At 39.0% G+C, this 15,910-nt stretch overlaps 1 protein-coding gene across 2 annotated transcripts in view; it reads right to left on the bottom strand.

Annotated features, from left to right (window-relative positions):
- Nle (notchless) overlaps window positions 1-15,910 on the bottom strand; it is a 50,992-nt gene that overhangs the window by 24,312 nt on the left and 10,770 nt on the right. Inside the window, exons 2-4 of one of the 2 annotated variants that reach the window (XM_067081519.1) lie at window positions 10,943-11,026; window positions 10,479-10,617; window positions 4,909-5,057 (exon numbers count right to left, since the gene is read on the bottom strand). In XM_067081519.1, coding sequence (XP_066937620.1) covers window positions 4,909-5,057; window positions 10,479-10,617; window positions 10,943-11,026 — 372 coding nt within the window. Of the gene's footprint in view, window positions 1-4,908; window positions 5,058-10,478; window positions 10,618-10,942; window positions 11,065-15,910 lie in introns of those variants that run through there. The other variant, XM_067081508.1, reaches the window with a different exon arrangement.

The following is a 15,910-nucleotide window of genomic DNA, read 5'->3' as shown; positions in this document are numbered from 1 at the left end:
TATGTATATAATTTTAAGGGTAAAATGTTTAAGATGACTTTGAAATATTAATAATGTCATTTCAAAGATTAATACAATATAGGATAATAATTTAAGGTATATTTCATGTAGGATGCTAGTTAAAGGTATACATTTGGTATTTCAACTTTCAAGATAGGCACTTATAAGCATTTTTAGCGAGGGGTGTTAACATTCGTGGATTTTAACTATTCGTGGGGTTGTGGTATGCATCCCCTGTGAATATGGGGCTTTACTATACATTCCTCTTGCCTGGGATGTATCTGGTTGACAACTCCACTGAGCATGCTACTGCCCACTCATGCACTTGCACAGTCAACTGATGAAGCTGAAGAGACACTAGACCCCCTTGCTCATTGATGTATGCCACTACCAAGGTATTGTCGCTCATTAGTACCGTGGAGTGCCCCATCACTTGATCCTGGAATTCTTGGAGAGCTATGAAGGCTGCTTTGTGCTCCAGGATGTTGGTGTGGAAGTTCTTGTCGCTCTCATTCCACACTCTGGAAGTTAGTGACTCCTCTAGGTGTGCACTCCATCCCTCCCTCAAAGCATCTGAGAACAAAAGCATCTCAGGAGGGGGAGTGTGAAGCTGAACTCCTACTACGAGATTCTTGTTGTCTAGCAACCAGGCTAAGTCCTGTCTCATTTCTCTCAAGAGAGGAATGGGAAGGGACAGTGGATCCCTTGCTTGAGACCAGAACTCCTCCATTGGAGGGAACAAAGATGAAGCCGCCCAATGAGGGACCAGCTTCTTCAAAGACGACAGGTGACCTAGAATGACTTGCCACATCTGAGCTGGTTGTTCCTGTCGGGACAGGAACGACTGCACTGCCTCCCTGATCCTGCTGACATGGGAGTCTGAGGGAAAGACTCTCACTGCTGCTGTATCTGTCAGCATGCCTAGGTACTTTATCCTCTGCTTGGGCATGAGGTCTGACTTCTCAAGATTTATTGCAATGCCTAGGTTGCGACAAAACTCGAAAAGGCAATCTCTGTCCTGGAGCAACTTTGAACAAGAGTTCGCCAGGACTAACCAGTCGTTGAGATACCTCAGAAGATGTATCCCGTGCGAATGGGCCCAAGTCAACACAAGGGTGAACACTCTCATGAACACCTGGGGAGTGGCTGAAAGCCTGAAACAAAGTGCCCTGAATTGGTACACCGTCCTGTTGAGGAAAAAGCGGAGGTACTTATGGGAGGACTGATGGATGGGTATCTGGAAATAAGCATCCTGTAGATCCACCGTAGGCAAGAAGTCGGATCCCCTGATGGCTGTGAGCACTGACCGTGTCGTTTCCATCTTGAACTGAGTCTGGTAAACAGATTGGTTCATGGCAGAAAGATCTATGACCAGTCTGTAGATAGATCTAAAGGATGGCGAGAGGTGGAGGAGACTTGAAGGGAAATAGACCACCTGAAGGACATTTGCTACCCAGGTCTCTGCTCTGTGTTGCTGCCACATTGCCCAATGGCTGAACAGGCATCCCCCAACCCCGGTGGCAGCATGTGGAGGGGAACGCCGCCCCTAGCGTCCTCCTCCCTTCTTCTTCCCCCTACCTCCTCTACCTGGCTGGGCAGAGGACTGAAAGGGTTGCTGATTTGCATCCTTCCTGATGGGGCAGAAGAAGGCTGGGTGTTCCTATGAAGGACCTTAGGATCCTTAGGACCCATAGAGGAAGGGCCAGCCTGACCCAAAGGTCTGGCTGCAGTGGCACGCGAAGGCCCGGAGGTCTTTGCTATTGCATGATGGTATTGTCATCTGCTCTTCGACAATCCACCATGGCGTCCTCTTGCTCCCTGTCAAAGAAAGAAGTGGAACCCAGCAATGGTCCATTCCTCAAGGTCAAGACTGACTCAGGACCAACAAACTTAGAAACTCGGGAGAGAACTGCATCTCTCCTTTTCAGTGTCAAGTTTGCCCGCAGGTTGGCTGTCTAGTGGGCTAGGTAGGTGATGGTCCTACCTCCAGACAGGAACAGTCTGTTAAGATTAGCCACTTCTTTGTGATCACCTTGGATACTGTGGTGGACCAATGATCCATCCAAGAGACTGCTTGAAACGCTGCCAGGGCAGTCATTTCCAAGGTCATTGGCTCCTGATGAGAGGGGGTCGATCCTCAAACGACAGACCCAGACCAAGAAGAACTAAGTCCAGGTCAACCTGTGCTGTCAGAACTGACCTCTCCGAGAGCTTATAGAACTTCTTCTGGTAAGGGAGAGGTGGAGGAAATAGCTTGAAAGAGTAGCTGGCCCAAAGTGAGTTCTCCCTCCCAGAGATGAGAGCTCAACTGGCCCAGGACCGACTCGGCAAGCTTTGACCATGGCAACTCTATGGAAGGTGGGGATTCCTTGTGGGGTCCAACCAGTGCTTCTAGGCCCAAAGGAACAATCTCATCAGTTGCCAAAGTCTCTTCCTCTAGACTGTTGTACTGACAAATCAGTTTAACAATCTCAAAGTAAGACCTCTGCAGCTCGGGGGTGTCCACGTCCCTGGGGAGGGGACCTTCCGGCTCTTCCAAGTCGCAGTCTTCCTGAGTTGTTCTCTCTGCACGTGAGAGACCCTCATCAGAACCCACATGACCTCTCTCTAACACCCGAGCATAAGTGTGTTCTGGTCTTAAGACCGAACTGGGAGTGTACGAAGGTCTACGATGGGATACTAATTTCTAATCATCAACCCAAGTCATGTCCGTTCCACGGATCCAAGAGTAACCCCAGGAGGTTGAAGGAACAGGTGAGAGGGGCCTAGCACCCTTCCCGAACCTATTGGAGGCCATAGTCCCAGCAGGAGGCGGCCATGAACAATTGTCAACCCACAGTGACAATCGATGCACAGGTCTGGGAGAGCTCCCGGCACACGAAGGTGAATGGGTGTTGTCCCTGGGGGGAAACACATACTCCCGCGAATGTGCTCGGAAGCTATCCCGAGGAGAGTAGGCCCATTCACGCGAACGCAAGCAGGACCTGCCCGAGGGAGAGCAATTGCAATCCGCTGGGTGGAAGCGACAGGCTCTTTACCAGACATAGGAGAGGTTCGTTGTCTGGAAATGGTGCCTTGAAAGTCAGTGAACATAGGGGAACCACATACATGGACTTGGCTCATGGAAGCCGCATTGTGGCTGGGCGAACACTCACTGCTTCCGCGCCTCAGGTGTCCATGGAAATCCGAGACGTGGTTTCCAGGACAAGGGAGAGCCGTAGTGAGATCCCAATGCTTCTTCCGTGGAAGAAGACATGCCGTGATGGGGCAGCCAAGCCTTCTTACGGTCAAGAGCAGCAACCTTTTCCTTCCTTAGGTCTGTCCGCATAAAGGGACCCTTGGAAGGAGAAGGATAGAAGGTGAAGGAAGGAGGTGACAAAGACATCAATGATGACAATGAAGGTGAATGGGGTCTCTTCTTCAATGCCTTCTTGCAGTCACTCTTGTACCTCCTCAACAACTTGTCCAGGAGGAGATCCTTGGTGTCGGGAGACATTGGAGGGGGCTTAGAAGTTGAAGGAACAAGGGTGAATGAGAGATGGAGCTGTGACTGTAGTGGAAATTCCTATGGACCTTGTGACTGAAACCGTAGTTCCAGCCACCGAAGCAGTCGGCCTGCACCGATGGCTCCCTGGGAAGACCAAGAGAGGGCCAGAGGTCTCTAAGTTCCTATAACGTCTTCCCGATCTCTCCCAGACCTGCAAAAGATGGGTTAGTAGTGGCTGCCTCCCTTTGCCCAGGGGAAGACTGCTCTCCCCCTGACCAAGCAGAAGAAGCCCTTGAGCGATCATGATTGGCCTCCACCCTCCCCCGTGAACCACTCGTTGCTGAAGCAGCAGGTGAATGCGGGGAGTGACCTCTCCCTAGAAAAGGTAGCAGCAACAGGAGTTGAACAAGAAGAGACAGCAAGCTACCTGGTGTCCTCAGAGAAGAATAACCCCCCTCCGAGGACGGAAGGGCAGCCCTCCTGGATTTCCTCTTACCAGCAAACTGCATCCACTGCTCCGGAGACCAATTACAACACTCCATACAAGGATCGGTAATGAAGCACACACGTTTGTGACATCTACTGGAAACAGTGTGGACAGATATACCAATGCATCAATATAACAATGCACAAACATGGAAAAACTGTGATGAAGTGCAGAGAACAGCCGGTAAACATCGGGCAGAGGAAGGAGAAGAAATGAGTCTGCTCTGAATGAAGGCTATAGGGCAAGTGGTTGCGCAACTTAGCGAAGGGAGGTGGTGAGGGTACCCCTCGCCCATCCCACCAGTAGTTCAACTGTAGGGTAGCCTGCTTCAGCTCACGCTGACGGTAATTCCTATGTAAAGACTGAGGGTATTCATCTAGGAATAATTAATGTTTGGCATCTTCTCGACAACTTCTCTGTGGACCTCTCAAGCATTCTATCTAGCATCTTTAACCCTAGCCCTTAGAAAGAAAATATATTGTACAGTAATTCTCCTTCCTCATGATTTTTCTTACATTCCTACTATTTACTGTTCTCCCTGTTTGCTGTTCATACAATGAAAACACAAGCATAGTACAGTGCTACTGTTTTTTCGTGAATCACTTTAATCTTCACCATCTGTTTGCTCCTTCCTTTTTTGACAAGAATGCTAACTCCCAATTTGTTTGTCTGGCTTATACTTCACCAAACTTTATACTTATCTGCCCTTGTCACTACCAATTGTTATTATCCTAGCTCTTGTAAACAACCTGGGCACAACATTAATGTTCCCATTTCTTCTTGCTACCAACCAACCACCTTCCTACTCTTTCCCAACATTGTTCTAAAACATATACTTTATGGATATTAAACAAACACCTACAACCAATACTTCCATGAAATTTATAAAAATATAAATATAAACCAAATTGATAAGGGGAAACCAGTAACTTACCTTGTGACTGCTCTTACTCGGAATACTGCCTGAGGTTGGTAAAGAATTGTCATCACCTTTTCCTCACTCTCTGATTCATCTAAAATTCCTGCAAGGTCATCTGTAACTTCTTTCTCATTTACAAAGAAGCTGTATGGTGTATTCTCTTCCTGTAAATTCCCAATGACCATGAATTGGTATTTCACAAATATCATGAAACATGAAAATTTTAGTCTATAATTTAATGCTAAATTTACCAAAAAAAAAAAGAAAAAAAAAAAAAAATATATTATATATATATATATATATATATATATATATAATATATATATATATATATATATATATATATATATATTTATTTTCATGATGTTGCCTTGTAATAAATATATCCTCCTATAATTTTTGGACATATTTACTTTTTTTCTTTTCTGTTTGTATGTGTACGATAATGATTGTTGGAGTGTTTCATATTTAGTTTGGCATCAGATCTCAAAAGAACTAATGATTAAATAACTTAATAGCGTAATTTAGAATTGATAATACAATTTTAAATAATGTAGTTTAGAATGAATAATATCTTTCTTGGTAAAGCGTAGTATATGAACACGTGTGTGTCCAGCAAGGACTTGTTTCATTTCATTGTCATCAGTTGAGATAAGAGAGAGCGCTTTGTTTTGTTAGTGATGACAGGTTTTGGATAACAAATGCCGATTGTCCCATACTGGGCTCAAGACAAGATTTCTTTGTTGTTACATGCATTCTTCGAGTCACGTGCGCCACTTTGAGAGAAGAAATACGTGTCTTGATCAGTTATGCTATGTTTTGTAAGATTGCATTCAAAACTTTTTGCTGGGATGACGTAATTTTCTTTCTAGAAGTTTCTCTTTGGTATCTCGCACCCAAAATGCTTTAATGACGTCATCTCCCTGCTTCTAGAACTTTTGTATCTAGTACCCAAAATGCTTTAATGACATCAGTTAATTGTTTCACGTGTTACTGGAATTCTAAAATTGTTTCATTCTGATTTCTGAGACCAGTTGATTTGGTTCCCTCTCTCTCTCTCTCGTTCTTAGAAAGAGATTACTTTAACGAAATGTTTTGTGGTCACGTATTAGCATTAACTTTTGAGATCAGAATTTAGTAAGTTATTTAGTTTGTAACGGCGCTACCTGCTAAAAAGTGTTTTAGGTAACGCAGCTGCAGCAAGTGATTTTACAGAAGTTTTCAAGTTTGTGTAAGGTAACGTGAATTTTACCAGTAATAACCATGGTATGATAAGTTACCGGAAATTACAATAGCCGACCAAAAATTGTCTGTTGGGTAACAAGTATATTTTTGTGTGTTTCTATGACTCTTTAATTTTCAACCTTTGTATGTTTGCATGTAACATTTAAATAGCATTTTAAATATATATCTGTAATTTAAAATTACATTCTAGTAATATTCAATCATTACCTTAATTTTCTTTTCAAATCTGAGTAATTCTTGACAGTTTAATATTTTGATTTATGGTAAATTTTTGAAAAACTTTTGTGAGTTAGTTTTGTTTCTGGTGAATTCAAGAATTAATTAAATTCTTGTGTTATTTTCAAGTAATAATAAATTTTTCAGATTGTATATTAGCCGTTATAAAGTTTTATATATAAAAATAAATTTTTGTACAATACAACAGAAAAAGTGTTTCATTTATTGATCACCAGTGAATAGTTTTGATTGTGTGTGTATAAGGTAAAGTGATAAACATGTTTTGTTCTTTTAGTTTTGCTAACTTTGACTCAACCAGGAAATGGTCAAAAAACGCAATTGTAAGCTGAAAACTCTTACATTCTAGAATATTCAATCATTTACCTTCATTTGCAACACATATTCTGATAAACAATATTTCAATTTATGGTGAATTTGAAAAAAGTTTTTCCTTACGTCCTCGCAGAAATTCTTCTTTCAAAAGCACCTTGTCGTTCGTTTGCACTGTTTTATATTAGTCGTTAAAAATCATAAAGTTTTATATATGGAAATGTGCTCATTTTTTTGTAGAATACAACAGAAGTTTCATGGTATGCAACCATCAGTTTTGAAAAAATTCATTATCAATATCACAATAACTGGAAATTTCAAGCAAAAAAAAACTTTAACTCCTATATAATTGTAAACAAAATATGCTGTAAAAAGCGGTTACATTCTAGTAATATTAATTTTGTACTTGTTTTGTAAACAAACTGCAAGATTTTTGGTATATAACAAATTTTAAAACGATTTATAAGAATTTCAGAAAAAAATTTTCACAAATTGATGCATGAATAACTCGCCGAACATCTCAGTAAAAATTTTTTTAAATTTAAATCGAAATATTTGCTAGAGACTTCCATTAGTCGTTACATAAACTTTTATATATGAAAATGTGCGCACTTCATGTGTAGAATACAACAGAAGATAGTCAATTTATTGTATTTTATCATTTTGAAAATTTTCAAAAATCACGATAAAGCCAAAATTTCAACCATTCAATTATTTTTAACTTGTATTGAAATGGTAAAACGCAATTGTAAGCTAAAACTATGTATTCTACTAATATTCAATCGTTTACCTTCATTTTGACAACGAGGCGGAAGAATTTCTAGCACATGTTAGTTACAGCGTGAATTTTTGAAAAATATTTTTTTAAATTCACGCCGGTAACCTCGAAATATCTCTAGAAATTCTTTTTGTCTCTTACCAAAATTTGCAAACGATTATATTACTAGAATAAGAGTTTTAGCTTACAATGTGCAATTTTGACAATAACAGAAAATAACTTAAAGGTTGACTTTATCAGTTTTGAAACATTTTCATATAAATCACGATAAATAGAAAATGAGACTTTCAAACTCAAAAAGCTACAACCAAATGAGAAATTTCAATTGTAAGCTAAAACACTTACAGTCACAGTAATTTCAATCAGTTTCATTTAATGACTAATGTAAGTCTCTAGCACAACACTTCACGACAACATGGTGAATTTCTGAAAAACATTTTTTACGTCCGAGGATGTTACTTAATTCATGCATCGTTTTAGATAATATTTTTTCAGAAATTCACCATTTTGCTAAATATTGTACTAAAATCATCGCAGTTTAGTTACAATAATGAACTAAAAATTAACTCATTAGCTTTTAATGTAAGAGTTTTAGCAGATTTGTATAATTGCGTTTTTTTTGCTGTCATATATTAAATTTGATATGATAATGATATTTTTTCATTTCATGGTTGCATGCTAAACTTCAGGCAATGACAAAAATAGCAAACATGAACTCTTAATCTTGTAAAACTACATGAAATTGATTTTTGATAAAAAACTTTTTTCCGCTAACGACTAATATAAAACAAAACATTACATTTAATACGGGAGACGTTTTGTAAATAGAGGCTCATGTTTTTCAAAATTAATAAATGGTAAATAAGTTAGAAATTTTTTAATTGAGTGAAAATGATTGCAAATGATTGTATTTACTAGAATGTTTTTTATTTACAATTGCGTTTATACCATTTCGGTCGACATTTTTTATGTTTGAAATTTTAACATTTATTTATGATTTTAAATATATATCTTCAAAATTGATAACATTACATACTTGATTTAATATTCCATTTACTAGATTTTCTTTTCTAATCTTGAGTAATTGTGACATTTTAAATTTATTTGACTTTATGTAAATTCTGATAAAGTTTTTGTGAAAAATTTTGTTTCAAAATGAACGAAGAATTAATTAAATTTTGTGTTATTTTCAAGTAATAATAAATTTTTCAAATTTAATTCAAACTTTGAATTTAAAATAAATTTTGCTATTAACTTCATTTTTAGCAAAATGATTTATTGGTACATGATTGAATATTACTAGAAAGATAAACATGTTTTGTTCTTTTTAGTTTACAATTGCGTTTTCGACCATTTCGGTCGAGTTTTTGACTGAAGGTTGCCCTTTTGTAGAATATTTCAGTTTAATTTTTCGATACTGCGGCATTCATATTCTGATATAAACTTAGTTTGATTTTTCAAGTGATAAATAAGTTTTTAAAGTTAAGGGATCACTGTTACCTTTGGAGTACTCAGTCGTAATAATTAATGTTATGAGAGTTCAGTATCTAAGCTAAGTGAGGTATATTTCTTGAATCTTGAGATTAGTTGTGTAGTAACCAGGTACTTGATGCATCGTGACATTATATATATATATATATATATATATACATACATATACATACATATATATACATACATATATATATATATATATATATATATTACTATACTGCACTACTGGGCAATAAACTTTTCTATAACTAACAAACAAAAAGAGGCAGAGACCTAGCACTCTACTTCTTTGAGAACTCAAATGCCAAGTTTAGACAGTATAGTGCTTTTTCAATCTTTAAAAATTCCAACAAAATATAAATTTTCATAATAAAATTTATTATTTGGATACTTACCAACTATTAAAGATAGCTTATATCTTCTTGCCTATCAGTGCAGGGACATAAGCTATCTTTAACAACAAGTAAGAGCCATCCCAAATAAACATATATCCATAAATCTGGCTTTCATCTTTTCCTACAAGAGAGGCTCCCTCTTTGACTTTATTCCCCTTAACTTAGCTTTTGGACGATTCTGTTAAACTAATCACTAACCCTTGTTTTTCTCTTTCTATTCTTTCCCTGCCATCCATAAAGAAATCATCTCCAAACATGAGCTTTGTAGGTGAATTTGCAGAAAAGCATATCCAAGTATTTGCCCACCTCTCTTCTATCATCTTATATGATGGTTGGCACAGATCACAGACACTCCATTCAAGATTCAACCGATTTAATCTCTAGATTTCTATCTCATTACTAATCAAGCTCTTATTTCCATTCCAAATTAAATTTCAACTTCACTGTTAAGTAGTATCTCAGTTTATTCTAGTTATGACTGGTTATTTCTCTCTACATCCTCTGATAACACATCATTACTGTACTACTTTCTTGGTCTTTTTGTATTAGTAAGGTTTTTCATCTCCTTAAGTGGTGAATGGAAGGTATCAGTTTAAGAAGCAACCAGCTGAATCAGTCCCTCACACCATTCAGTTACAAAATGAGGAACTCTGCCTTGCATCAATAAATCAAAAGGCAAGACTGTCATTGCTTCAAAGCTCAAATCAATCAATGCACTCTTCTTGCAGTGACTGAGCTTCATGTGGACAGTTTTATCTATCTCAGTTTCTGAACTACAGTATAAACTAAAATTACTTTGCCTCTTGACAAGAAAATTTTTTTTTTCTTTTTTAGTTATGAATCAAAGTTGATTGCAGAGCTACTTTCACTATTATGGCATGCCATTTTTAAACAGTTTTTCTATGCTAATCAATGTGCTACATAAAGTAATACTGTACATACAAAGTAAATCATTTTATCAGCTTTTATACAATACGAAAATTGACCATTCAGTGTTTTGTAAGGCTACTAAAACAGGAAAAATGGACCAAGTGAACAATAAGATATTTCCACAGATGGCTAAGATTCTTTAAGCATTGTATAGTTAACAGCAATATAATAAAAACCTGTTAAACAACAAACATTACCTGCTTAAGTAAGGCATTGAGAATCAGCTGAAGTTTTTCCCGACCAAGCATCAATGGTAGTTCAATTGGAGGTCCTGCTACTTCCCCTGTCTCTGAAGCAAACTGGGCAAGTACATTGACTCTCTCCATGGCTTCAGGGCTTTGGAATGTTGCAAATAACTTAGAATTAATCATGAGAAATGTCAATACAGGCATTAATTTCATTTCTGATAAAACATTTATACCTATGCAATTGTCAAGTCAGAAAAAAGGAAAAGAAAGGATTAACATCTCATCATTATATTTACTATACTTTTGATTCTAAATGCTTACCATAAAAATTATGTATTAATGTACACATTAGTATTTTTACATGCAACTAATACACTTAATCCATAAATTTGTAATGATAAAAAAACTAATTCCTAGACTAACATGAACTCAAGAAAAGTACTGTACTGAACAAAGCTGTGAAGCTTGCTTACCCATCTTCAAAGTCATCATCTACCCTGAGAACCTTCTCCCTTTCCTGCTGCCCCTCATCTTCAAAAGAACGTTTCAATATTTCACTGAAATATAAAGAAAATTTCATAAGAACATAAAACTAAATAAAAAATTAACATTATTTGTTATACGACCCAGATCAGATGGGCATTATTTGAGGAGGAGGGCTATCTATAGACATCTTCCTTTCTGGCGAGTATCCCTCTCTATTGTACTTTCTCCTACAGACCACAATGTAAGAATTATTTAAAGAAAGGTGCTTCATGAAGCACCTGTTTTTAGGTTCACATGGTTGCCAAGCAGTGATGGAAACAGGTTTTGGGAACTAAGCAGTGTATGCTAAGGCTGTATCTAGGATTTATGCATGAAAATCATAAAAAAATTCTTCTGGGATGAGTTAATTTAAACTCATGAAGTTTGGTTTCCAAGTGGCACTGTAACTAGGTCATCCTATCACCTGCAGTACTTATCTGAAGAACTATAATATAAAATCTATATCCATAAAAAGCTTGATGCCTTTACTCTAATACAATAAAAATAAAAAACTCAATATCAGCTGCCATTAATCTGAATAGTTCCTAAACATAATATATGAATAGTTTCTTAAAACATAATACACAGTATGTTACTCTCACTAAAACAAACTTAGGCTACATTATGAACAGTCATAACAATAGCACAGGGGTATTTTCACGAACGGGTTTTCTCCTTTTTTGTCCTGTGCTTTTTCTGCCTGAGGTCCAACCAGGTCTAGGTGTTTATTTCTACCATTTTTCCATGATTTTCTGGGTCTCGCTACAGGTCTTACGTATCTGCTGCTTTTCTGAACAAATGTTCCTCATTCCCACTCATCTAATGTCCAAATTATCTCAATCTTTGATGCCTGCCTTTTTTCCTGTCTCTTTATATACTGAATTTTCCAAAGGTAAAAATGCATTACAGTATTTTTCATATACTCCCAGTCAACTGCAACCGGATGTTTAACTGGTGGGTAGTCTCTTCGTGTATGTGTGCATGTGTGTGTGTATTTCACATGGTCTTGTAACTAGCCTCTATCAGACAAATGCATCATTTAATATTTCCAGATCAAATAGAAAAAAGAAATTTTACTTCTAGATGCATAATATATACAAAAAAGGTAAGCAGACTTGAGCATATCTGATTTTCTCTGAGTTTATTCCACCATTGTACCTACAATGGCTCTATTTCAACCTGCAGCAGCTATGAAAGAATTCTTGATATTAGTAGATATGTCTTAGGGAGCCCTAGTGGGAACATAAGGGTAAGGGTAACTTCTTTGAGAACTCTAAATGGCTACCAAATATGACATTTTTATAATAAAATAGAGTTTTATATATACTTACCAAATAATTACATAGCTATTGTTTCTACTTTACACAGCAGCTCAAAATTTAAAATTCGAGGTAGAGCTCGTTTGTTAAAGGTGTAGTTATACTGCCCCGCCCACTTTCAGGGAAGGATAGGTACAACACAGCTAAAGAGCTCAGTTTGTTTATGCTCTACGTCCATGAGAGGGGAGGAGGGAGGGCTCTGATCATGTAATTATATGCTAAGTACATATAAAACTTTATTTTATTATAAATATGTCATTTTTATATATGTAACTTAACAAATAATTACCTAGCTGAATCCCACATTGACAGGAGGTGGGATACATGGACAAAACTACTCAAAAACACTCAGGGATGGAGATGAATTTGAAATAGGAAATTTAGCTAGCATCGTGAGATACTTGTTGTAACCTTACCTGGTGAGGGAGCTACGGCAGGTGGGTACTGCCTCTGGTCGGAGCTCCTCTCGACCTCTAGTGGCATGGTGGTAGAGCCAGGAGTTAATTGCAGGTTGCCAAAGCTAACAATCCAAACAAACCTCATTTAAATGTGTGTGTAAGAAACTCCTCTATCCCTCTTCAACAACACCATGCCAGCTGTAAAAAACAGGCCTATGACCAGAATTTTAAAAACTACACCACAAACTTGGATTGCAAAAATCAAACCAACCAATGGCGTACTCTATGAATTTCCATGTGCTTTGGCCTTGTATAAGAAAACACCATCCTCCTTTATCTTGGAGTGAGAGGAAATCACAGTTCTTAAAAGAAACATTCTTGGATATCCCTGACTGGGGTTTTAACCAACACCATGCAGATTTGGAGAAAACAGGTTCTTCGTAAATACCTGTGTAACAAACTGGACAGAGGTCTTTCTTGATTGTTTCTTTATGTCACGCAGGCTCTTGAGAACATTGCCAAACTGATCTGTTCTTCACCATCCACCCTAAGGTTGCAGGAGAGAAGCATCAGTTGATAGCCTTCTCTCTTTTCAAAGGCATGCAGCTGACGCTAACCCTCTTCTGTCGCTAAGCCCATAATCTTTCTTGTCAGATCTTTGACTTTGTCATTAAGTGAAACCATCCCGCCTCGTTCCTTGGAGGATTGTGCCTCCTTACCTTCAAAGTTTTTTTGTTGTTTTGAAGAATGTGGTGAGCTGCCGTTTTTCTTGGATCATGGCTGACTAGGGGTTTTTAAACTGAACACCACAGATTTGGAGAAGGCCTTGGTAACTTTTTGAGCAACAAGTTTCAATGGACCAGCGTGGGGTGGAGTGTGACCATGAACAAACCACGGCTGCTCAGAGGAGTGAGGCTGTCTGACGTCTCCGTGCTTTGGTGGGTTTTTGAATGTTATTGCAGCTGAGGCTGTCTTGACTGCAAAGGAGGGCATGTTTAGCTGCCTGCTGTTGTTTATTTTTGCCTTTGTTCTTCACCATTTTTTTTAAACCCTAAGGTTAGAGGCCTTTTGGTTTTAGACAGGTTCACCTTTTACCAGAAGCCTCTCTTGTAAAAGGCATTTTAGCTTTTGTAACCCCCCCTCTTCGCATCTGCGCAGTCATGACAGCCCATAAGAAAAACCTGCATAACTTTCCTGTCAGATCTTTAAGAGAGAGGATTCTAGAGGCTCAAAGGGAGGGGCCAAAAGCCATCTGAGGATGATATCCAAATTCCATGCAAGAGCTGGGCTTCTATCTTGCTTAGTAGTATTCAGGGACCTTATTAAATCATTTAAGTCCTGGTTTAATACAAGGTCTATTCCTCTGTGCTTGAAGACAGAATCAACACAGATCTGTATCCCTTGATGGCTGATGTGGCTAGACCTTTCAAGGATCTGAGGAACAGCAAAAAATCTGCGATCTGAGCTATAGTCGTCTGAGTAGAGGATATATTTCTGTCTCGACACCAGCTCCGAAAGACTGTCCACTTTGATTGGTAGACTGCAGCAGAAGATAGTTGCCTACATCCTGCAATAGCTTCTGCAGCCTTCCTTGAAAACCCTTTCGCTCTGGCAAGTTTCCTGACAGTCTGAAGCCTGTCAGAGTGAAAGTGGGTAAGCCTCGGTGAAAATGAAGAAAATGGGGCTGTCTGAAAAGATTTTTCTTGAGCTAGGAGCCTTGGATAGTCTACTAGTAGGCTTAGAAGGCCCGGGAACCACTCCTTGTGCGGCCAAAAGGAGGCACTAGGGTCACTGATACATTGCTCAACACTTCTCTTACCATTTTGAAAGGAGGAAAGGCAAAGACATTGAGACCCAACCAATCTTGCAACATGGCATCCGTCACCCACGCTTGTGGATCTGGAGTCGGGGAACAGTACAGAGGGAGATGGTGGTTTCTTGATGCTGCAAACAGGTCCTGTTGTTCTGTGGCCATACAAGAAAGTCTGTGGCTGCTTTGCATAGTGAAAAAGAGTGGGTTTCCCCTTGTTTCTTTATATAGGCCAGTGCGGTCGTGCTGTCTGAATGTACCACCACTGTTTTCCTGAAAGTCTCTGTTGCAAAAAACTGAAGGGCCAGGTGTATCGCCCTCAATTTTTCACATTTATGTGCAAGCCATTGAGAAGGGCTCCCCAACCCAGATCCAACGCGTCAGAGTACAACATTAGGTTGGGGTTTGCAGGAGACAGTGACATCCCTGTCTAGAATCTGTCCTCCGCCAGCCACCACCGAAGGTCCCCCTTGATTTTGGGGGTGATTTCGAAGCTGAACAAATCTGGAAATATCTTTCTCCGCCACGTGGCTTTGAGATAGAACTGAAGGAGTCTGATGTGTAGTCTGCCCAGAGGTACAAACTTCTCGACTGATGACACAGTTCCCACAAGGCTCATCCAAGAGTTGGCTGAGCAGGACAGAAGAGACATGAAGTCTCGAACTCTTTCGCAATACAGTTGTGAATCCCTTGTTGGGATGGAAAAGCCCGAAAATTCAGAGAATTTATCAATATCCCCAAATAAAGAATCAACTGTGTAGGGATTAACTGTGATTTCTTGAAGTTTATCAGCAATCCTAGGTCTTGTGCAAGTTTGGAGGAACTGCAGTGGAAGAGGAACGTGTTGAGATCCTAGTCCTCTTGGTGAACTGAGCGACTAAATCTTGGGAGGATTTCTTCTGCAATTTTCCTGCCACCGGTTCTAAAGTTTCTTGAGGAAATAAGCCATTGCTGCCCAAGGGAGCGAACAGAAGGGAAGAATGTTGAGGAGTGACTCCCTTAGAGGTAAACGAGCAACGTAAGTCTCGTTTCTTCTGTACACCAGTAGTGAAAATGGTGGCTAGTTCATGGGCGCCGTCACTCACTGCACGATCTGAGCAGGTCAGAACCCCCAGCCAGTCTGAAACAAAATACTCTTAAAGTGATGCGCAGTCTTCGATCTTCTTCGCTAGTGTACCAATGGTCCAATCGAGGAAACTCAGAACCTCGAAAACCTTATAAATATCTTTCAGCAAGTGGTCCATTTCCGATGTGGTAAACAAAATCCTGGTGGACAAGAAGGCTGACCAATGAGTAGCGTCAATGAGACTGAAGAAGTCCACTTGAGAGAGGGCAGAAACTCCCAAGGATGGAACTTCCCCAGTAGAATAGGACAAATACTTCTGGCAT

The sequence above is a fragment of the Macrobrachium rosenbergii genome, chromosome 3 (genome assembly GCF_040412425.1).
Source record: "Macrobrachium rosenbergii isolate ZJJX-2024 chromosome 3, ASM4041242v1, whole genome shotgun sequence".
NCBI classification, from domain to species: Eukaryota; Metazoa; Arthropoda; class Malacostraca; order Decapoda; family Palaemonidae; genus Macrobrachium; species Macrobrachium rosenbergii.
This window is presented reverse-complemented; position numbering and strand designations above follow the sequence as displayed.